We start from the raw sequence: 22747 nt of genomic DNA on the forward strand, positions 1-22747 counted from the left end.
TAATCATTTACCATTAAAATTAAAACCCTTGGGCTTGCATTTCTGGAATTTTTGTAGCATGATTCCCCCAACAGGAATGTATTTCTTTAAATCTCACTCCAGCATATTCTAAACAAGATGAGGAATTTGTACTTTTGTCTGCAGATTAAATAGCAGAAGAGGTGCCAGCCAGGAGAGACTGTGGGGTGATGATTTTATAATGAAGAGCAGAGCAGCCTGCTGCAGCAGGAGGCACCCCTGTGACTCCACATCACATTTGGAATGCAAATGCAGGAGAAAGTTCTGGGGCTTTGCTGAGAGCTATGGGAGCAGTTATGGAGGTAGTAGAGGTGTCTCTTATGTTGGAGCTCTCTGTCCCTTGGTAGGGATGCCCCCAACCCCATGTTTCCATCTTAGTTTTTTCATTGCTCATGAGAGATTATCTGTCGGAGACCAGCTCCAACAGGGGGTCTCAGGAGACGAACGGATGGTGAGGAGTCGGCGAAAGAGGGGGTGGAGAAACAACACAGACACCAAAGTGAAGGTGTTGATCCCAATCTTTACTTGTGAAGTTGATCATATATACTTTTCATTTTGGCAGGCTTACAGTATTTTGTGGTTACAAAACAGTAATCATTATTCAAAGAAACAAAATATTACATAGTTACAATTAGAATAGAAGAATGTATTTTGACTTATGCATAAGCAAGCATTTGTACTTTCAGTTGAGTTTTGCTTTGAGCTGTTTCTGCTTAGTTAACTTTTAATAATAGTTACAAATGTCCCAAACTATTGGCCTATACCTTGACTATTCTTTCTTGACTTACTGACTGGAACCGGTGCCATGGTTACGGCAAGTGGTTGACTTGTTATTACTTTTAATCAAACAAAAGTAAGAGCACAAACCATTGTGCACAGGAACAAGAACAAGTTGCCCAGTACTAAGCACTAATCTATCTTCTCTAGATTTTTAATTTAATTTCTCAAAAACTTCCTTGACAGGAATACAGGGAGTTTTTCATTAGACATTAACAATTTACACTCCACAGCTGAATCATTGCATTTAGAGCAAACAGATCTATGCTTTAGAAGTAGTTGCATTAATTGGGAAAGTCATGATTTTTCCTTCATACTTAATGGTCATATGAGAAATCGCAACTATACTTATTAAAGGAATACAAAAACAAATCAGCCCATTCCCAGAAACATACTGCGTTCCTCCAGAGGATGGACGCCTTGCGCCATCCACCTCAGTAGGGCCTTGCCATTGCCTGAGTCAGGGGAGGGGCGCAGCAATTATCTGTTTGATGATCTCTGAAGACTGTGGGTGCCCTTCTTTTGCCATCCTGTTGGCTGCTCATTGACTCGTTAGCAGCTCATTAACACCTTCCCCAGATGGTAGGGCAGAGAGAACAAGGCAGTGACATACAAACCAGACTTGTTTGGCAGAAAGGCTTCTTTTGCCTGTCTGTGGGATGGGAGCCTTAAGAGTTACAGTGCTCTGTCCCTTTTGCCAATCTTATTCAGGGGCCCCAGAGTCATCTTCTTTTGTTATTCTATAGCCCTCACATCAGTGCCATTTCCCTGGGTCAAGAGGGCTCATGGGGTTGGTTACTCACAAACCTGGTCCTCCTCCCTGGAAGCATTGCTGCTGGTGGGTCAGCCAGAGCATGATCTGCTCATTGAACACAACTTTGGTTGCCAACTGCTCCTTCTTCCCAGTGTGCTTTTTGTGTACATTGGCACTATCCCTGGATAGCCAAACTCTTAGTCCCCAGGGTAGAGTATTCTCTTCCCTTGCACATTGGATATAAATGCCCATCTTACAAGTTTTTGCTTCTAAAATGTAACTTCCTAATATTATATTTTAAAATGCAAATCATGTGAATTTCCCCAGACTGATATTTTGCTTTTACAATATGATCTGGCCTTTGCAAAGCACACTAAATATTTATTGTCAACAACGTGAAGGGGCAAATGGGGCCATTGGAAGCATAGTTCCTAAACATCTGGAGTCTGGATTTTCTGCCTGTGTGACAGACAGCAAAACCATCTTGAAAGCTTAACTCTTCTGTTTCCCATCCTGAGGCTCTGTGACCTACCCTGGGCCCCAGACCACCTCTAGCCTTTCCCCCACTGAGCCCCAGCCCAAGAGGACTTTGCCTCATTCTCAGACTCCTCTCTCCACTCTTCCACATCCATCTTCCCTTGGCTTGGGGAAGCCTTTCCTTCCAATTCCACTCTGGAATCCCAGTGCTCCTTTCTACGCTTGCTCTTTTAGGAAGCATCCATTGATGCCCCTTTTGCTCTCTCTTCATACTTACCTTCTTTCTTTCCTCTTTGTGCAAACTTCTCCTGGGTCTTCTCCAGATCCTAGCTAAGTCAGTTTTATAATGAGGTGGGAACAGTATCTTGTTTCACCTGTGAGCTGCTTTGCATGAAGCTGTAGTTTGTATTTCATGGTTTCTGTTGGATGGAGGTAAATCATAGGTCCTTGCTTCCCACCCAGCCTCTAGATGTTCATGAACTTCCATGCACTCTCTTTGGAAAATATTATTTTGAAGAAAAGAAAAAGAAAATCAATTGCCTGTGGTTTTTGAGGCCAAGGAGGCCAGAAGGTGAAGGAAGCTGTTTTTTGTACTCCGTTTTTATCTGAATTCACCACACACCCAATACCCTTTATTCCCCTGTCAGTTTGAGTTGCCAGCATCATGTGTGATGTGAGAGAAACCTGCTTAGCACATGGTCTGGTGGGTAGTGTTTAGCACTGCCTGTCTCTCCAGCTGGATAAGGAGGATGCACTTGGTTGCAGCCATTAAATCATGTATCCCTTCTTATGTAAATGCTTTCATATGTTAGTGTCAGTGTCCCCAGTGGGCAAATAGTTGAAAATGGCTAGTGGGACAAGCATAGCCACACCACAGGCTCAAAATGGTATGGAAATGCTTGTAAGGAGAAGCCTGCGTTCTAAATCTTCAAGGATCCTTTAGAAAACTGGGGAGTGGGGGTGGCGGGGTGGGGGTGGGGGGGAAGGTACCCATGGGAGCTGTAATTCAGCCACCTGCCAGTTGTGGCAGCTTAGCCTCCACAATAGGTGTCATTCAGCACAGAGCTATTGGAAACCCACTGTGTGAGGTTCTCTGACCTGGGGAGCATGGAGATGCTCAGCCCCTGGCCAGAATTTATAATCTAAGAAGAGAGGCTAGCCATCTGCCTAAGTAGCAGTAATGGTCAGTGCCGTGGTGGGCAATGTACTAAAAGGCCCTCTCAAGGTTCCCAACCCTGGTTATTCAGACAGTAATCGAAGTAGTGCTGTGAAGGGATTTTGCTGATGTAGTTGAAGTCCCAGATCAGGTGACAGAAGGGAAAGTCACAAACATTCAAAGAACAAAAATAATTTAATAAGTCATTACTGGTTTTGAAGGTGGACTGGGACATGAGCAAGAATCTGTAGTGACCTCCTAGAGTGACCCTCACCCAGGAGCCAGCAAGGAACTGGGCACCTCAGTCTGACAGCCACAGGGAACTGGATTCTGCCAAGAACTTGAAAGGGCTTGGAGGTGGATTCTTCTCCAAAAGCTCCAGTAAGAGTGCAGCCCATCCAATCCCTTGATTTCGTTTAATAGAGACCATTGGTATAGAACTCAGTTAACTGTGAGCTAATAAGTGGATATTGTCATTTGCTACAACCCATAGACACTAATACAGGTCAAGGGCGTTTAGTGGCATTCCCTGGGTCACAGAGGATTCCTAGAGGAATAGGACAGGGTCCCTGCTGTGAAAAGATCACAGCTTGTCATGACCATTAAATAGTTAGATATGGATTTGAAATAAGGGAGCAGCATTATGAGGTAATTATGAACATCTTTGTGCTAACAACAGTATGAAGATGAAAGGCCTTCTTCAAGAAGCAGGAATTTGAGAGAGGAAGGATTTTCTTATAGATTTCTTGTGATTTCATTTTCACATTAGTCTCCATGTGTTCATAAGAAGTTGAGCCTCTAAATGTGGGTCATGGAAAGTTCTTGGTGTAGTGTTAGCCTTGGAGTAGTTCAAACCAGAATAGTATGAGGTACAGCCAACTGCTCCAGCTGGGCACCTGAGAAAGCATTTCTTTAGAAGAATGGAGCTTTCTCCCCCTATCCTCTTACTGAATCAAACTCAAAGAAACTTAAACCCTGAGTTGCCAGGTCCAGCTGTATCCCTCCTCCTGCCTGGGAACTAGATACTGCATTGATAGCAGCATACCATTTCTTTTCCCAGAGGAAAACCTTTTGGGTTTCCCTGTACTGTTAAAGACAAAATATAGCTCTATTTAAAAGTGAGAGAAGGAGGCTTGTTGGCCTTGGATCTGCCTGAGTTTCTTAACCTTCGTGGACTGGCATCTATATCTCAATGATTCTTTCTTTGCTCTTTGCTGCCACTTTGCAAGGAGTGAAGATATATATGTAATTTTTTGTCCAAGTCAGCAGGCCTTGAGAATGAGAAGAAGCTCTACTAAAACATATGCTGGGACAATAAGCAAAAGTCAGGAATGTCCTTGGCAAAACCAGAAGATGTATTTGCTCTAACCATGCCTACCCCAAGAGAAGCTGCTGTGCCTATAACTCTACCCAAATACAGAGGTGAAACCGTTCCCATGGAGTCTCCTAGGAATGGCCAAAACAGGCTGGAATGACCCAAAGGTTTCTATTAAATCAAAAGGAGAAACAGAAAAGCGATAAACAAATATACAGGAACCAAACAAAACCAAAACCAGATTTTCTAAGTCTAAATATCTGATCTTGAAAGAGACACAGGCTGGCCACAGTCCCTTGCAGATGGCTAACCTCCTGATTCTCACTGCCCATCTGCTTCTGTTTGGTGGGTGCTGCCTATCTTCAGTGGGGAGCAGGCTCCAAACTTCTGAGAACAGTTGATTCTGCATACAGCAGGGACTCTACAGCCAGGCATCCCTTGTTCAAAACCCAGGTCCCCAGTTCTAAGCTGTGAGATATTATTGGCTGAATTATTGGTGCCTCTAGGTTGTTTCCTCATGGGAAGAATAAAGCCTACTTGGGGCTGCTAAGGAGGGAGCATTGCTGGGAATGTCTACCCAGGGCATAAGCAGATAGGACCTACATTGTCCAGAGAATATTCAAAAACAATGATAGAACTTACTGAAAGTTCATCTGCTTTTTATTACTACTGTGCCCCAGCAATTCTTGGTATATCAATGATACAATATTTTTCTTCTCTGAGTCAGATTGCCCTTCTTCCTGCTCCACTTTGGTGCACCACTGTAACCAATTTCCTAGGTTGTTATATAAATCAAACAAAATAGAACATGTAAATCTTTCATAATACCTGGGCCTTAGTAGAGTGTCAGTGAGGGAGACATAGATTCCTTTGTCCATCCTTTTCTGTCAAAGGCCAGAGAACCTCATATTAAGCGGCTTGATTTCAAGTGACAGAGCTGAAGTTCAGGCATACACAAAAAAGACAATTTATTGGTGATAATGACTTGAGCAGTAGTACAGTACTCTGGTTTTTTGATTTTACTACCTTTTTAGAATTAGTTTTATTCTTTCAGACCTAATTTTCCATGAAGCTGATGATGGTCATTGCTGCTAAAATAGCAAAGAAAAAAAAAAAAAGAGGGAAGGTAGCTAAGGTCACACTTTGCATGTGGAGGACTCTGATTAGATCACATTTAGACTTGGGACCCATCCACATGGGCAAGTTATTATCATTGGCCCAACTTGTGTCAGATGCCCAGTCCTTAACTAATTGCCATGGCCAGAGAGGTGGGATCTTATAAAAAGATAGCAGCATCTTTTTCAACTGTCAGAATGAAGGAAAATAGCACCGGGATCTGTTTCTCAAAAATCTTTGCAATGGAGTTGGTAATGGGTAAATGGAATAGAGATGTCCCTCTACAACTCTATGGACACCCAGAGTCCCTTCCTTCATTTGGGAAAGAAAACAAACAGATTGGTTACAGCTTGAGAATTGATCTATTTATACCCTTAGCTATTTCTAAATACTTGCCAGAGATAATGAAATCTGAGGGAAAGGTACCCATCTGCTATGATCTCAATGTTGGTTCCCCACCCAAAAAAAATTCTTTTCTATGCTGAAACCTATCCTCAGTATGATATTATTAAAAGGTAGGTTCTTTTGTTCATAAGGGCCTAAGGGATGGACACCCTTATAATAGAGAATTGAGGAAGCCTGTTTGCCCTCCTACATTGGGAGGATGCAGTAAGAAGATGCCATCTATGATGAATGGGTTCTTAATAGACAGCAGAGCTGCCAGTGCCTTGGTGTTGGACTTCCAAGGCTCTAGAACCATGAGCAATAAATTGTATTGTTTAGAAGTAACCAAGTCTCAGGTATTTTGTTATAGCATCCTAAATAAACTAAGATGCCATCTTTAGTGGTAGAAGGCCCATTTTCTCCCAGGTTCATTTGTCCCAGCCCATGGCTCTGGAGTTGGTTCAGGAGCAGGCCTCAGGAACAACACTTGGATTCCTATGCTATGGTGGGTGTTCTTTTTACTGTGTGCACAGCTGCTGTGGCGGCTGGGGTCAGCCTTTTGTGAATGAGAACATATTGTCACTGGAACAGTGACATCTTCCAGCCTCTGTGTCCCCTTTCAGGGGGCCCCACAGTTTTGGAACCACATCACATATTGTCCATCATGGGGCCACTGCTTTGTTTTTGTTGTTAAACATCTTTTCTTGCTTTCTTCTTACTATCTTGGTTTTCTTCCTTTTTAAACCAAGATAAAATGTTTCCAGTTTTCTTAAAGATTCTTTTGATGAAATGATTCTAATTTATATTTGTTTTTCTCTTGTAGCCTGGGGAGCATTTTTACATGCTCACAGTCTTCTTTTGTGATCTTATCCAAGACAAACTTTTGATTCTTCTTTTTTAAAAAGTTAACTGCTAACCAAAATCGTACTTTAAAATCAGGTTACTGAAAACAGTTGTGGGGAAAGATGCTCTGTTTCTGGAATTTTTATAATCATTCTTCTAAAGCAGGAGTCAGAAAATGTTTTTGGGGGGCCAGGTAGTTAATATTTTAGGCTTTTTGGTCCACATAATCTGTTACAATTACTTGACTTTATCACTATAGTATGGAATTAGCCATGGATAGTAGATAAATGAATAAGCATGGCTGTTTTCCATAAAACTTTATTTATAAAAATAAGATGGTGGGCCAGAATTTGAAAGTATAGGCTGAAGGCTATAGTTTCCTGACCCCTCTTTTGAAACATTTTCTACTTGTCTGGAAAAATAATAGTTAAAAACTTTGAGGTGGTATGAGTCATAATTCTTCCCCTTTTTATGAGGTAGAAAAACCGTGTTGACAGTGGGGTTCATTGTGAGCTTTAAAGGTAGAGTAGGCTGTTAGCATTGATAGCCTTAAAAATATTTGATGCAATGATTCCATTGTGGGGAACCTACCTTAAATGGTGTGTGTGTGTGTGTGTGTGTGTGTGTATGTGTGTGTACATAGATGTTTCACCACAGCATTATTTGCAATATGAAAAACATGGGAACAACTTAATTATCCAATAGTAAATTATTCATTCAAAATAATATTATGAAGCCCTTAAAATTAGGTTTGTGACAAAATCCTCATGAGTTTATACTAAGTGACATGGAATGGATAAATACATCTTTGAGACCTCTAATCAACTGAAATACAGAGAAGATTGATAGAAAGTGTACCAAATGTCAACAGTGTTTTTTCTGTTGAGAAGATTATCTGGGATCTTTACTTCATGAGTATGCAGAGATACTTTTCTAAAAGATCATGTTAGGCACTATAAGGAGGAAAATGAGTAGACCAAGTTCTTCTGCCTTTTGTGCTCAGGCAGTGTGCTGCATGATTCTAAGCCAGAATGCCCTGTTTCCTAGAGAAACCAGGAAGCAGGGCCTGGGCTGGGCCAGTGGTGGCCATCATGGATATTTGAATGTAAAATTTCAGGTAGAGCAGTCATAAGTGACCTGAGTTTCCAATCTGGTGGTGAGAACAGGAGCCTGCTGAGAGGAGAGGAGACTCTCCAGAATAGAGGAAGGAGATCAAGTGCTGAGTTGGAGGTGTTAGGTGGATCTTCCACATGGATGCCAAGACCACGTAGGACTTGGAATCAAGAGAAAGAGTGGGGGTGGTGAGCCAGGGTCTTAAGTGAGGGAGGATTGACTTATTAGCAGGTGGACATTGCAGGTGTTGTGAGTGGGGAAGGAGCAGGAGTGAGAGCAGAGTAGAGCAGCTTTGGGAGGGGCTGGGGACAGAGGATGAGAGCCAGCTGGTCTCTGGCTCCATGACCTATGAGTGTAAGAGCAGTGACCTCCTCTCTCTGTAGGAGGGGCCACTGCTGGAAAGTAGAGCATCAGGCTGGCTGCTGTGTGAGAGCTGACAAATTTTCTGTGAGGAGTCGAGGATGTAAGAGTTGGCTTCTCAGGGTGTGCACTTAGAAGGCACCCTTGAGAGCATTAGGAGGCAGGTGAGCAGGGGGCTTGGAACAGGCATGAGTACCCAAAGGAGAGGTGGCCAGGGTGGCTGGTAGTTTTAAGCATCAGACAAGGAGATCAGGATGGATGATACAGGTGGGATCATCTCAGAGACAGGATTATGAAAGAACGAGTTTTCTCAAGCCCAAGGATGGAGATGCAGGAGGGACCTTGGGAGGATCAGCGTTGGCCTAGATTGGTTGTGCCTCTATAGAGATCCACAGGGAAAAAGCCATGGGAATTCAGACTCCATTGTTCTAAGTAGGCCCAGGCTTCTGTGAGTCAGAAAAGAAGGTTAGGAGTGGTGTAAATACAGCCATGTCTCCATGATTGCTTCCCTGTTGGGAGCCCCATTATAAGTCAGTCCAGTACCCTATGACCTGTGGATAGAGACTGATTCACATCCCAATATGTCAGTTCATACACAAACTTTCAGTAACACGTCTAGTAGACAAAGTCAGGCATGCTTTCATTCCAGAGGAGCCTAGAAATGGGGCTCATTGTGCCCAAGGAAACCAGAGAAGCTTGCAGAGAAATAAACGTTGAAGCAGTTGTCTCTCAGGGTCATGACAGCAAATCATGGAAATGTGTTTTTTCATTTCCTCATGTTCCACCGCTCATGTGCTACACAGCTGTGATTTATTTTCAGAGCACACTTTGGAATTTGACAGACCTGCATACTGGCCCGCTTCACAGCTGAAACCATTTGCCATTTGGTAGATGAGAAAGCAAGTGACAACTTACACTAAAAGGGCTGTAAAAAGATACTGTCTGTGAGTGAGACAGACAGACAGGTGTCAAAAACCTAAAGCAACAGAGAGCATAGGACCAGCAAAGCTCAGGTCTCCTCCGCAAAGCTATGACCCTTCTAGGCTGAGCTCCTGGCCTCTGGTTGGAGTAGAGTTTTGGAGTACACACTGGGGTTAATGGTGAGCACATCAGCAGTAAGTATGGTGGTGGTTGCTGGTGGTGGTTTGGTGCTGTGCATCCTACAAGCCCTTGGGACATATGAGGAAAACACCTCTCAGGAGTGCTGCAGCACTGAGGACAGCGGGCTGATGAGGCATAGTCCAGGACCACAAGTGCCAGACAATTCTAGGACAGAGTGGTAGAGCTGGCCCAGGATAGCACAGCATGCTGCAGGATGTGGACCAGGGAGGTGGCTGCCCTGTGTTGCACACTTTGTTCTTTTACCTCCTCCTCCATTTGGAACAGTGGGACCCAGGCATGGGGAGGTATCTTCAAGGCCCATTTGATTTAAGTGACAGGAACTCATTTGAGTATCACAAGGGGTGGTCTCCAGTCACTTTCTCACACTTACTCTACTTTATTGTTGTCCATAGCACTTACCTCCTTTCAAAAATCTATTCTATTTTAATTTATTCCATTTCATTCTGTTCTTTATTTTTGTTATTTCTCTTGCCCATTAGAATGTAATGGGGCTGGGGTATAGCTCGGTTGGTAGAGTGCTCACCTGGCATGCCTGAGGCCCTGAGTTTAATCCCTAACACCAAAAAAAAAAAAGAAAGAAAAGAATGTAATTGCTTTTGCCTGTTTCTTTATGCTTGAATCCTTACCTAGCAGGTTACAGTAGCTGATGGAATATTTATAATGAATGAGGTGAAATGACAAACAAAGGGAGTGGGCTGCTGAGGGCAGAGGGAGCTTCCAGAAGGCCCGGAGATGTGAGGAGCGAGTGCATGGGGAGTAATGGGTTGACAGGAGCAGCCGGGGCCTGAGTGGAGCAGTAAATAGGCATTTGGTGAGAGGGAGGTATAAGAGTGAGCAGAGGCCAGCTTTCATAATTTTATATAAGGCTGCAGGATAGATTTCACTGGGACTTACCAGTGGAGAACATGAGAGGTTTTCAAGAAAGGGTGACATGACCATTTGTTTTAAGTCTGCCATGTGGATGTTTGTCTCCTGTGTGCAAACCACTTTCATGTAAACTGTCTAACATTTTGCAGAAGAAAACCTCAATGACCAGTGAGGCTGACTGCCCAAGGTCTCAGAAATGATAGGACCATGATAAGTAGCAATGCAGAGGTCAAATTGAAGGGTGCAAAACCTTAGGAAGGGACATCCACCTTGTTGCAGCCATCCTTCCAGAAAAGCTGTCAGTAGGACAGACCTGAGGCATGATGCAGAGAAAGTAAGTGCATGGGCCAAAGGTGAATGGGAGGTACACTGACAGAATGTTGGAGACAGATCAGATGTTAGAGTGAGTGTTTCATGTTCTTTATATAATAAGAATTTGTAGAGCATTTTCTCTGAGCCATCCATAGTAGTCACATTGTAATATCAATTCATTTAATGCTCACAACAACCATCTAAGGAAAGTACTATTATTTCTTTCATGTTACAGATGTATCACAGAAATGTTAGGTAATTTGCCAAAAATCACACAGTAAGTAAGGGAGGCTGGTTATAAATATAGGTAGGTGAGCACTAGAATACATGCTCTTAACTGATAATTTCGAGCTTAAACAACTGAGTAGTAATGGTGCCAGTGACTAAGGTAGAAAATGTGATGAAAGACAAGTCTAGTTTTGGAGATATGGATTTTAAGTGTCTGTGAGATGCCCAAGACACACAGAAACTTCCAAGAGAGGTCTATCTGTGTTTTTAAAAATAATAATGATAATTGATGATGCTTGTTTAAAATGGTAAGTAAGCTGGAAGTGTTGGCACATGTCTGTAATCCAGCAGTTCAGGAGTCTGAGGAAGAAGGATCACAAATTCAAACCAGTCTCTGCTAACTTAGCAGGGCCCTAAGCAATTCAGTGAGACCTTGTCTCAAATTTAAAAAAAAAAGGGTTAGAGATGCAGCTCAGTGGTTCAGTACCCCAATCCCTGGTACTAAAAGAGAAAAAAAAGGTAAGAAAGTCGCTGTTCAAGAGAGTCAGGGTAAAAGTACAGGAACTGTTGCAATAAGGTATTTGCCATTGGGTAAAGAGATCAGACTCGACTATGACTCCAACAAAAGACAAGTGGGGATTCAGGAACAGTGTGGGGTCACCAAGAGGAAACATCAGGGGTAGAGAGAATTCTTGCTAAACTGACTCAACAAAATTCTTGATAAAGTCAGGCTAAGGTGATAAGATATCAAGGGTGGTCAGTAATAAGGGTGAGGGACTTTTTCCAAACTCTGTTAGACAACTTCCTGTTATTATAACAAAATACCTGAAATAATTAACCTGAGAAAAGATTTATTTTGGCTTGTAGTTTTGGAAGTGATAGTTTAAGAATGCATAGATCCATATTTTGAGCCTCTGGTAGGGGTGCTGGAGGACCATATGGGCAGGCAGCACGTGGTAGAGCATACCACCTCCCCTAGTTATTGAGCCAGGAAGTAGAAGGAAGAGAAAGAGATTGGGCTCCCACAATCCCTGTTGTGGGCACATCCCTAGTAACCCAAGGACCTCCTACTAGGTTCCACCTCTTAAAGGCTCCACTGCCTCACAATAATACCACAATGGGGAAACATGGACCTTTGGGGAACACTCATCCAAACCATTGCACTGACCTAGCAGGAATCTTTCTGAAACCAGCTTCTCTGTATAAGTACAAAGAGGGAAGCCTGAGTGTAAGCCTAGACAGACGGGGGTTCCAAGGAGCAGCCTGACCACAGTTTGGGTCAAAGGAGAGAAGCCTTTGTCTGCTGGAGACGCTCATCTCCCTGTCATTAACATGCACGGGTAGTACAGTCAAGGATTACCAGGGGTTTATGGGAAACAGTGGAAAAGAAAAGGGCTAAGGCTCTGGGAATGCCAACACCGTGGCCCAGCAAGGGCTGAACTGAGGAAGAGAAACCATCACCTTCAAAGGTGTCCCAAAGAGAGCCAGGTCAAGAAGAGAGGAGACAAGATGGAGAGGAGCTTAAAGGTATTTGTTAAATTTGAGAACAGAGAGACCTGTGGCCTAGGCTAGACAGTATCCGTAGGACTGTAGTGAATGAAGGCAGATTGCAGTGAGCTGAGCCTTCGAGAGGAGTGGAGGTGCCAATGGTGGTGACTTGGATGGAATGCTCTAACTGCAGAAGGAGAAGGAGGGCAGGAACTTCATGGTCATCATATATTTATGTTTGCTTTTCTCCCTAAAATGAAAGAGATGTGATGATGTTTAGATACTGGAGAAAATACACAGTAGGGAATGGAGAAGCTAGAAATAACTGAGTGGAAAGAGGTTGGGAATGGAATAAAACCCCACTGGGGTGTGGGGAATACCGTGAGATACAACACTTTCTCCTCTGAGAGGGGAACAGGTGGGTGATGGAGGCAGGGGAGGTGGAGGAACAGATTGAATGCAGCAGTGAGAGATAAGATACTCAGTGAAGGCAACTGGATTTCGGACTCAAATTTCCATGTTGATGGCAATGTTATTGCTGATGTTCAGGGTGTGTTTTAGAGAAGTGGGTGAAACTGCCTTTGAAGTATACAGTCAGATTCCAGTGGTGTAGGTCTAACCAACAAAGGAGATGGATGTTTGTTGCTAGAGGTATAGACATGGGGTCACCAGTCTCCAGAAGTGACCACCAAAACCTTGGAGTGGATAAACTTGTACAGGGTACTGATGTATGAGAATAAAAGGTGGCTGAGAGCAAAAGAGCATACAGGGAAAGAACAGAGAGTGCTGTGCAGGAAGGCAAGAGATAGCAAAAATTTTTGGAAAGGGATCAGTGTGTTAGTTGTGTAGAGCTCAGCAAGGCAGTTGGGAAAGTGCATATTACATTTAGCAATGAGGAAGTCATTGGTGACCTTGGCAATTGAATTTCCATGGAGAGGTGGAGGAGACAGCCAAACTGGAGTGACTTGAGACTATGGAATCTGACAGCAGAAATGGCGAAGTGTAGATTGTTCTGAAGAAAACAAGGCATTTTAAAGTATGTGAATTTCATCGCTCTGAGTTTCCTGCCAAAGAATGTTGGGAATTCCAAGAAACAAACAATTTGTGCAGCCCTACTTGTCCTCATTGGCAGAGCTTTGGAGAACACTCTTTCCTACCTCTCCTCCTCCATCTCCCAATCTAAGGCTGAGGCTGACACCAATGTCCTTCTCTTTCTCTTAGGCCGGATCCTGGACCTGAAGACAGGGACAGTCAAGAAGGAAGGGCAGCAGTCATCCATGAGGATGTGCATGGGCTCACGGCGCTCCTTCATCTGCAGAATGAGGTCCGTTTGGGGCAACAGAGGGCTATCACTGTGGTGGTTTTGCTCCTTTCTGATCTACATTAAAACTCTTGACTAATCACCAGGAACAGTGTCGCACACCTGTAATCCCAGCAACTTGGAAGGCTGAGGCAGGAGGATAGTGAGTTCAAAGCCAACCTCAGCAACTTAGCGAGGACTTAAGCAACTTAGTGAGACCCGCTCTCAAAATGAAATATAAAAAGGGCTGGGCATGTGATGCAATGGTAAATAGCCATAGGTTCAATCCCCAGTCCCAAAGAGGGAAAAAAAAAAAAGCCCTTGATTAATTCTGCAAAGGTCATACATGCTGATTTGGTTTCCTTCCAATGACTTCATCTTCTCCTCCTGAGCCCAGGAATATACAGACTCCCTGATCTGTGTTGCATCCCTCTTTGTCTGGTTTTTTACTATCTTCTGCCTCTTCTTAGATTCATGACCCCTCTTGCCTGTATGTTTTAACTTTCTACCCTTTCTTCATGATCTTTCTCAAATCCAGCCTCTCCAAGGTTCCATATTTCTCAACATGTGTATTAAAACCATCAACTCCCCAGTTTCTCTTATATCTCCTGTGACAACTCATACATTTTTATTGATCTCTAATATATCTGTCAAATTGTTGATTGATACTCTATGTTTAAATATCTTAGCTTCATAAATCAGTTATATGCCCTGATGAGCACCCATCCTCCCCATCAAGCTGCCTGACCCGGGGGATATTCTAGTTCTCAGGTCTGGCACTTTGATTTATACCTCTTTGCGCCTCTCTGACATCTTCCAGAATGTTCTGTACATGCAGTTATCCTTCATGTTCATGGCAGTTGGTTCCAGGACCACTTACCAATACCATAATCCACAGAACTCAAGACCCAAATTTCAAATACGATATATAGTATTTGCATTTAATCTGCATGTATCCTCTCATGCATAAGTCATCTCTAGATTATTTATAATTAATGAGTGTGATGCTGATGCCATTCATTCATTCATTCATCCAACAAATTTATGCAGAGGGACACCCTATGCTGGGGCTTCCTATGGTATGGGAAGCCAGTGTTAACTAAAGCATATGGACCTGCTTAATACTTATTTTCATGGGAATGTACCCAATAGACAAAAGAACCATGTTAGTATATGTGTCAGATGGTGGTGAAAAACACCATCAGCATAATGGAGGAAAAAAGGCAAATTTGGGGAGTGGAAATAGTAGGCCTTGCTAGTCTACCTGTTGTATAGGGTGAGTAGGGACAGGCCTTATTGATCAGGTAACATTTGAGTAGGGACCCAAAGAAAGTGAATGAATAAGACATGGAATATCTGGGCAAAGAGGACAACTGATAGAGGGCTAAGCCCGTGCAAATACACTGAAGCTAGATTATTCTTGCGTGTTCAAGGAACACTAAGGAGATTACTATGTCAGAAGTAGGTAATAGAGGAGAGTCATGGTGAGAGATGACAGATGTTGGGTCATGTTGATCTCAAAAGATGTTAGCTTTGACTCTAAATGAGATGGGAGGTTATTAGAGTTTGAGTATAAGAGTCAAATGTTCTGAATGACATTTTAAAAATTGCTCTGGCTTTGTGTGGAGAATAAGCCTGCAGGGGAGAAGGCTAGAAGCAGAGACTACTGTAATGATTCAGTTGAGAATAGTGATTGTAGTAAGCAGTGCTCAGCTTTGAACATATTTTAGAGATAAAGCCAGACTGCAGGTAAGTTATGAGAATATGAGAGAAGTCTGAAATGTTTACCTGCCAAATTGGAAAAATGGAGCTGCCATTTACTAAGATGGGAGAGACAGTTAGGGGAGCTGGTTTTGGATAGAGAGCAAATGTCAGCCCTTGAAAGATCAAGATGCATGTCAGACAGCTAAATGGAGAAGATGACTAGGCAGTTGGACATGTCATTCTGGAATCCAAAGGAGGAGCTGAAGATAATGTGCTTGGGGATTTTTGAGATGATATTGGAAGCCACAAGAATAAAATGGCATGAGGTCACCTGGAAAGTGTGTGTTGACAGGAGATCGGGGGACTGTTCCTGTGCACTCCAGGGAGGTAAAGGAGAGCCCACAAAGGAGACTTGGGGAACTGAGGCAGGTTGGGGACAAAAGAGGGCCAAGGAAGTTTCTAGAGAAAGACTGCCAAATTCTGCCAATGAGTTCTAAATAATAAAAGGAGAAACAGCAGGGGCTGGAGCTGTAGGAAGGTGAGCAAGGCTGATCTTGGCTGCCTCCTCCAGAGTAGGCACCTACCCAGCCATCCCTGGTACACGATCTCGTGAGCAGGCTCTTCCTTAGCACCTCTTCTGACAAGACTGCCTGATTCTACACCCATCCTGGGTTAGCCCCCTATCCCTGCACTATCTGATCACCCATCCTCCCCATCAAGCTGCCTGACCCTGGGGATATTCTAGTTCTCAGGTCTGGCACCATGGAGCCCTCACTAATGTCATTCTTACCCAATTCTTTGCTGCTGGAACCATGACTTGCTACTTGCACATTTGGTGGGTACCATGAAGTTCCATATGATAGATGCTTTAAAAGAATTAAATAGTTTCTCTTTTTTTGTACTGGGGATTGAACCCAGAGACACTACCACTGAGCTACATCCCCAACCCTTTTTACTTTTTATTTTCAGATATTGTCTTGCTAAGTTGCCGAGGGTCTTGCCAAGTTGCTGATCTGGCCTCAAACTTGTGATCCTCCTTCCTCAGCCTCCTGAATGCCTGGAATTTCAGTCCTGTGCCATCACACACAGCTTGAAATATAAATTCTTCAATGCATCATCCAAGCAGTGCCCTTCTGAATTAATTGCTTGGAAGTACCATAGTGTGCCATTTGTATTAGTAGCCCATAATGCCATTACCAATGCCCTTTCAACCAGATTCCTACAGTCCCCTGCCTGCCTTGGCATGCCTCTGGGTGCTTTTTGAAGTACCAGGCTATACTGCCTGGATGGACCTGAGAAGTAGGCTGCATTGCTGTTTTCTGAAAGTATAATTTCTCCTCCAAATAAAACAACTTAATTTCAGCAAGACACAGGGCAAAGTCTACCAGTAAAGGGCAGAGGACCATGCTGGCATCCCTGGGAAGCACTGTCATGGATTGATCCTGCTGTGAAATCCACATTAATTCTGGCAGCTATCCAAGGTCTCAGAGTATCATTGGGCTCTCATCTTTGCTATGTTGAAAATTAAGACATCAGGATGTTAATTGCCTTGTGGTTGGGAAGTGGAAGTGCATGTATTCAGTGAGTATGCCAAGCAGTGGTCAGAACCTGGCCACAGTCCAGGCCTTGGATGTTTGATGCCTAGATATTAGAGGATTATAGAGAAGGGAGGCAGGAAAGGACCTACCAGAGTGGGCAGTGTGATGCCTCACATTTCCTGACTCCCAGACAGGGACCCATAGAAAGACCTGATACTATACCTGTTGGCCTCTCGCTCTCACTCACCCCTGCCTCAGCAGGCTTCCAGCTGTATAGTTAGAGCCAAAACATTACTGGGAGAGAGAGAGTTTCTACAGCTGTGATGCTAAAGCCTGAGAAGATGCTACTGTTCATCAACTGGCAACATCTGTTTCCAGTTGCTGTGTCTGCTCAGGGCTAAAGAGACACTGCTACTGTCATCACCCACTTCTCTCATTTTCCTTGAAGCCACCCGGTTCCACTGCAGTGATCTGGTGGAACTTAGCGTGGCTGTGTTTCTCTAAAAGTCTTTTTACAGGTTTCTAGCTCTGGGCTGGGCCCTGAAACTCTTTCCATGTATATTGCAAAGTGAGTCACACTTTCCTTCCTCTGGTGACAATCAAAAATACAAAGGCATGCTAGCCTGCCTCTCCATTTTGGAAGGAAACTGGTCACAGGTTTCATCTGAGTAAATATATAAGTGTCAGTTGAGGGCCATGTATTTGACGGCAGCATCATATTCTTTAAAAACATATTTGGGTCTTCACTCATGCTAACACACTTATCAAATCTTAGGTGTGGAAATGCTCCTTTGGACCACCTTCCTCTTAACAGAATAACCACCATGAGGAAAAGATTCAGGTCAGTATCCCTTTCTGATGTATATATCGAGGTTGTTCTGGCAGATAGCTGCAATATCCTAAGCTGAGGAGTAGCCCAGCTTTAAAAAGAGGTCTGTCCGAGTTTAGAGAGGACCAAGAGACAGTGGCTGAAATGTGAAGTGAAAGTTGGTGGAATTCATTTGGAACTGTCCTACCACACAGAAGGAGGGAAAAGAGGGTGGTGGGAAGTTGAGATTCAAGGTCATAAAGATAGTCAAGGGAACCCAATAGCTTAGATGCCAAAGCAGTCATTGACACCCTTGCCTCACTCACATGTGATAACAATAATTTCACAAATGTTCTTTCTTTAGGAATGGCCTTGGCCCTGTAAAAGAAGGAGAAGCCCAGTATGCAGTGGTCCACTGCACAGGATACATAAAGGCTTGGCCACCAGCAGGTGAGCTTAGCTGCAAATGCAATCCAAGTGTGTATTCACCACCATTAACATGGTATCCTGAGAGGAACATATTCTTAGAGGCAGAGGCAGGACAATCTTATTCTCCTTTGTAGTTAGAATATAGTGGTCTTTGTCATTGGAAAAAAACTGCTATCTGAAACAGAGATTTCCAGAAAGAGCTCATTCTACAGAAGTCATCAGAGAGAGCCATTACAACTCATTTCTAGCTTCTGTCATCCACAGCCTTCTGTAAAGTCAGAGTGGCAAATTGAATTCCAAGTCATCAGAAAAGTGGCAAATCAAAACCCAAGAGTACTCTTACACTCATTAGGATGATTAAAATAAAAGGTAATAACAATTGGTGTGGATGTGGAGCAATTGGACCCTCGTACATTGTTGGTGAGAATGTAAAATGGTGCAGCCACTTGGAAAAAGAGTCTGACAGTTCCTCAAAATGGTAAACAGAATTACCAGATGATTCTCAGTTTCACTCCTAGATATCAGTCCAAAAGAATTGAAGACCTATGTCTTCAAAGAAATGTATACATGAGTGTTCATAGCAGCAGCAGCATCATAATGTTCAAAACAATGGAAAGATTTGAATGTGTGCTAACAGATAAGTAGATAAATAAAATGTGGTCTATCCTACAATGGAATATAAAACAGCCATGAAAAGCAGTGAAGTACTGCTACGTGGTTTGTTAACAAACTTTGAAATTATCATGCTAAGTGAAAGTGTCTAGACAAAAAGGCCACATGTTATATGATCTCACTTAAACCAAAATGTCCAAAACAGGCAAATTGATCAAGATAGAAAGTAGATTTCAGGGAGAAAAGACAAGGCATGACTGTGAAAGGGCACAGTAGTTTGGGGGGGAGTACTAGAAGTGTTCTAAAATTAGATAGTAGTGATAGTTTCACAACTTTGTAAATATACTAAAACCTACTGAATTGTACACTTTAAGATGGTAAATTTTTTGGTATATGAATTGTATCTTGATACACTGTATATGGTGGTGGGCTGCTGGGATCAAACCAAGAGTCTTATGCATGTTAAACAAATACTCTACCACTGAACTATACACCCAGCCAATAATTGTTCTTAAACAAGAGTATATACAAGTCAGACCATGTGTACTGTATACAGTACACTTCAGTGAATGTTTTATTTAGCTTGAGAACAATGTATATTCTGTAGTTGTTGGATGGAGTGTTTTCTAAATGTCAATTGCATCAAGTTGATTGATAGTGCTGTTAAGGGCAACTATATCCAGATTGATTTTTTTTTTTTTTGCCTGCTTGATTTATCAGTTATTGAAAGAAGAGGGTTGAAGTCTCCAATTGTGATAGAGTATTTGCTTATTTCTTCTTGTATTCTATCAGTTTTTGCCTCACATATTTTGATGTTTTGTTTTTTTGGTGCACATATACTAAGGATTATTACGTATTTGGGGGAGATTTTTCCCCTTTTATGTAATGCCCTTCTCCATCACTGTACTTTTCCTTGCTCTCAATTCTACTTTGCCTGAAATCAATATAGTTTCTCTAGCTTTCTTTTGATTAGAATCAACCTAAGTGTGTTTTTATATTTAAAGTGGGTTTCTTATGAACAGTATACTTGTATCTAATTTTTTTAATCCACTCTCACAATCTGCCTTTTGACTGGTGTATTTAGACCATCACATTTAACATGATCATTTATATAGTTTCATTAATAGTTGCCATGTTTCCTGTTCATTACATTTGTTCTTTGTTTCTCCCCCCACCCCCCGATTTTCCTGCCTTTTCTTGGAGCATTTTATATTTCATTTTCTTTCCTCTTAACATGTTATATTGCTTTCAAAATGTTTTCATTATTTGTCCCAAGTTTGAAGTACACATTTATAATTAATATGAGTCCACATTCAAATAATGTTATGATTCATGGTAACACAGACACCTACTAACAGAGCACTCCACCCCTTCCCATCCCTGATGATGTTGCTTTCATCCCTTCACTTGTCTTTGTCATCACACAGGACATTTTTACCATTGTTCCTTTGAACAGAGACCTATTAAATTAGTTAAGAATAATAAAAATGAAAAGTTTTATTTTACTGTCATTTATTTCTCACCAATGTTCTTCTTCCCTTCTTAATATAGACCTGAGCCTCTAACCTACATCATTTCCTTCTTCCTGATGAAATTATTTACTCATCTATTTATATATCTATCTATTTATTTATTTATTTATGCTGGGAGTTTTAAAATTTATTTGTTCTTTTTCTTATACATGACAGTAGAATGTATTTTAACATATAATACATATATGGGGTACAACTTCCCATAATTCTGCTTATACATGATGTACAATTACATTAGTCATATATGAACATATGAACATTTCCCCTCCTTCCCTTTATTCTCTTTTGTCTAATCCAATGAACTTCTATTCTTTTCTATCCCCTTCTTATGGCAAGTTAGCATCTGCATATCAGAGAACATTCAGCCTTTGGTTTTTTGGGGATTGGCTTATTTCACTTTTCATGATAGTCTCCAGTTTCATCTATTTACTGGAAAATACCATAATTTCATTTCTCTTTATGGCTGAGTAATATTTCATTGTGTATATATACCACATTTTCTTTATCCATTCATCTGTTGAAAGGTACTTAGTTTGGTTCCATAGTTTAGCTATTGGGAATTGAGCTGCTATAAACATTGATATGGCTGTGTCATTATGGTATGCTGATGTTAAGTATTTTGGGTGCATACCAAGGAATGGGATAATGGGTCAAATGGTAATTCCATTCCAAGTTTTCTGAAGGATCTCCATACTAGTTTCCACAGTGGTTGCACCAATTTGCAGTCCCACTAGCAATGTGTGAGTGTACCTTTTTTCCCACATTCTCACCAATATTCATTGTTACTTATGTTCTTGATAATTGCCATTCTGACTGGAGTGAAGTGAAATTTTAATTTGTATTTCTCTAACTGCTAGAGATGTTGAACATTTTTTCATATATTTGTTGACCAATTGTATTTCTTATTCTGTGAAATGCCTATTCACTTCCTTTGCCCATTTATTGATTAGGTTATTTGGGGTTTTTTTTTGTTGTTATTGTTTTGTTTTGTTTTTGGTGGGGGTTGTGTGTGTGCATGTGTGTGTGTTAAGTTTTTGAGTTCTTTATATATCCTGGAGATTAATGCTCTAAGGTGCAGGTGGCAAAGATTTTCTCCCAATCTGTAGGCTCTCTCTTCACATTCTTGATTGTTTCCCTGTTATATTAAAAAGCTTTTTAGTTTAACCCAGGGGCACTTGACCACTGAGCCACATCCCTACCCCTTTGTTTTTGTTTTTGTTTTTGAAACAGGATTTTACTAAGTTGCTGAGAGCCTCACTAAGTTTCTGAGACTGGCTTTGAACTTGCAGTCTTCTAGCCTCAGCCTCCTGAATCACTGGAATTACAGACATGCACCACAATGCCTGGCTGAACAACTTATTTTAATATTTCTTGCAGAGCAGGTTTACTGTTATAAAATCTCTGGTTTTGTTCTTTGTAGAAAGCTTGCTTTCTTCTTAGAATTTGATGGAAAAATTTACTGGATATAGAATTCTATGTTGGCAGTGACTTTCTTTCAACATTTTAAATATTTCACTCCACTCTCTTCTTGTTTGCATGGTTGCTTATGAGAAGTCAGCATAATTCTTATTCTTGTTGTTCTCTGATTAGTAGTGTGAGTTGTTGTTTTTTGTTTTTTGTTTTTTTCCTGGCTCTTAAAAGATTTTCTCCCTATATTTGGTTTTCAGCAGTTTCACTATGGTATACCTGAGTGTAGAATTCTTTTTATGCTGCTTGGTGTTCTCCAAGCTTCCTGGATTTATGCTTTGGTGTCTGTCATTAATTGAGGAAAATTCTTGGACACTATTTCTTTAAATATTTATTCTGCCTTTTCTCTTTCTAATTTAAGTTTTCAAATTGTGCATGTTATAAACTTGAAATTGTACCACAGGTTTCAGATATTCATTCATCCATTTCTTTTTTTCTTTCTTTCTTTCTTTCTTTCTTTCTTCCTATTGGTATTTTAGTTTGGGTAGCCTCAAAATATATATTTTCAGGTTAATTGATTTTATCCCCCCTCGCCCCCCCCCCCCGTCATGTTTGGGATACTGATGGGTCTATCAAAGTTGTTCTTCATTTTCTCTGTAGTGATTTTAATTTCTAGCATTTTCTCATCATTATTTCTTAGAATCTCCATCTCTGCTTGCCTTATCCATTTTTTTTAACATAGTGTCTACTTTCCCCATTCGAGTTCTTAATTTACTAATCATGGTTATTTTAAATTCCCCATCTGGTTTTCAAAAACTGTCACATCCAAGTCTGCTTTTACTCTTTCCTTGTCCCTTCAGACTGTTGTTCTTGCCTTTTAGTGTGACTTCTGATTCTTTGTTGCAAGCCAAAATATATCAGGTAATAAGAACTAAGGTAAATGGGCCTTTTGTGTAAAATTTTATATTAATCTTGCTAAAAGTTGGGCTGTTTATAATGTTGAAGGTGTCAATGCTAGAAGCTATAAATTTTTCTCACATCGTTGTTTTTCTCCCCTACTGCCTTTGGATTTCCTCAAGAGCTCCTT

The 22747-nt window shown here is 41.6% G+C and overlaps 1 protein-coding gene across 2 annotated transcripts in view; it reads left to right on the forward strand.

The window, feature by feature from the left end:
- Arnt2 (aryl hydrocarbon receptor nuclear translocator 2) overlaps positions 1-22747 on the forward strand; it is a 121651-nt gene that overhangs the window by 42209 nt on the left and 56695 nt on the right. For both annotated transcript variants that reach the window (XM_026388168.2, XM_077799786.1), the window contains exons 5-7: positions 13552-13654; positions 17648-17713; positions 18045-18130. In XM_026388168.2, coding sequence (XP_026243953.2) covers positions 13552-13654; positions 17648-17713; positions 18045-18130 — 255 coding nt within the window. The remainder of the gene's footprint in view (positions 1-13551; positions 13655-17647; positions 17714-18044; positions 18131-22747) is intronic.

The sequence above is a fragment of the Urocitellus parryii genome, chromosome 6 (genome assembly GCF_045843805.1).
Source record: "Urocitellus parryii isolate mUroPar1 chromosome 6, mUroPar1.hap1, whole genome shotgun sequence".
Taxonomy (NCBI): domain Eukaryota; kingdom Metazoa; phylum Chordata; class Mammalia; order Rodentia; family Sciuridae; genus Urocitellus; species Urocitellus parryii.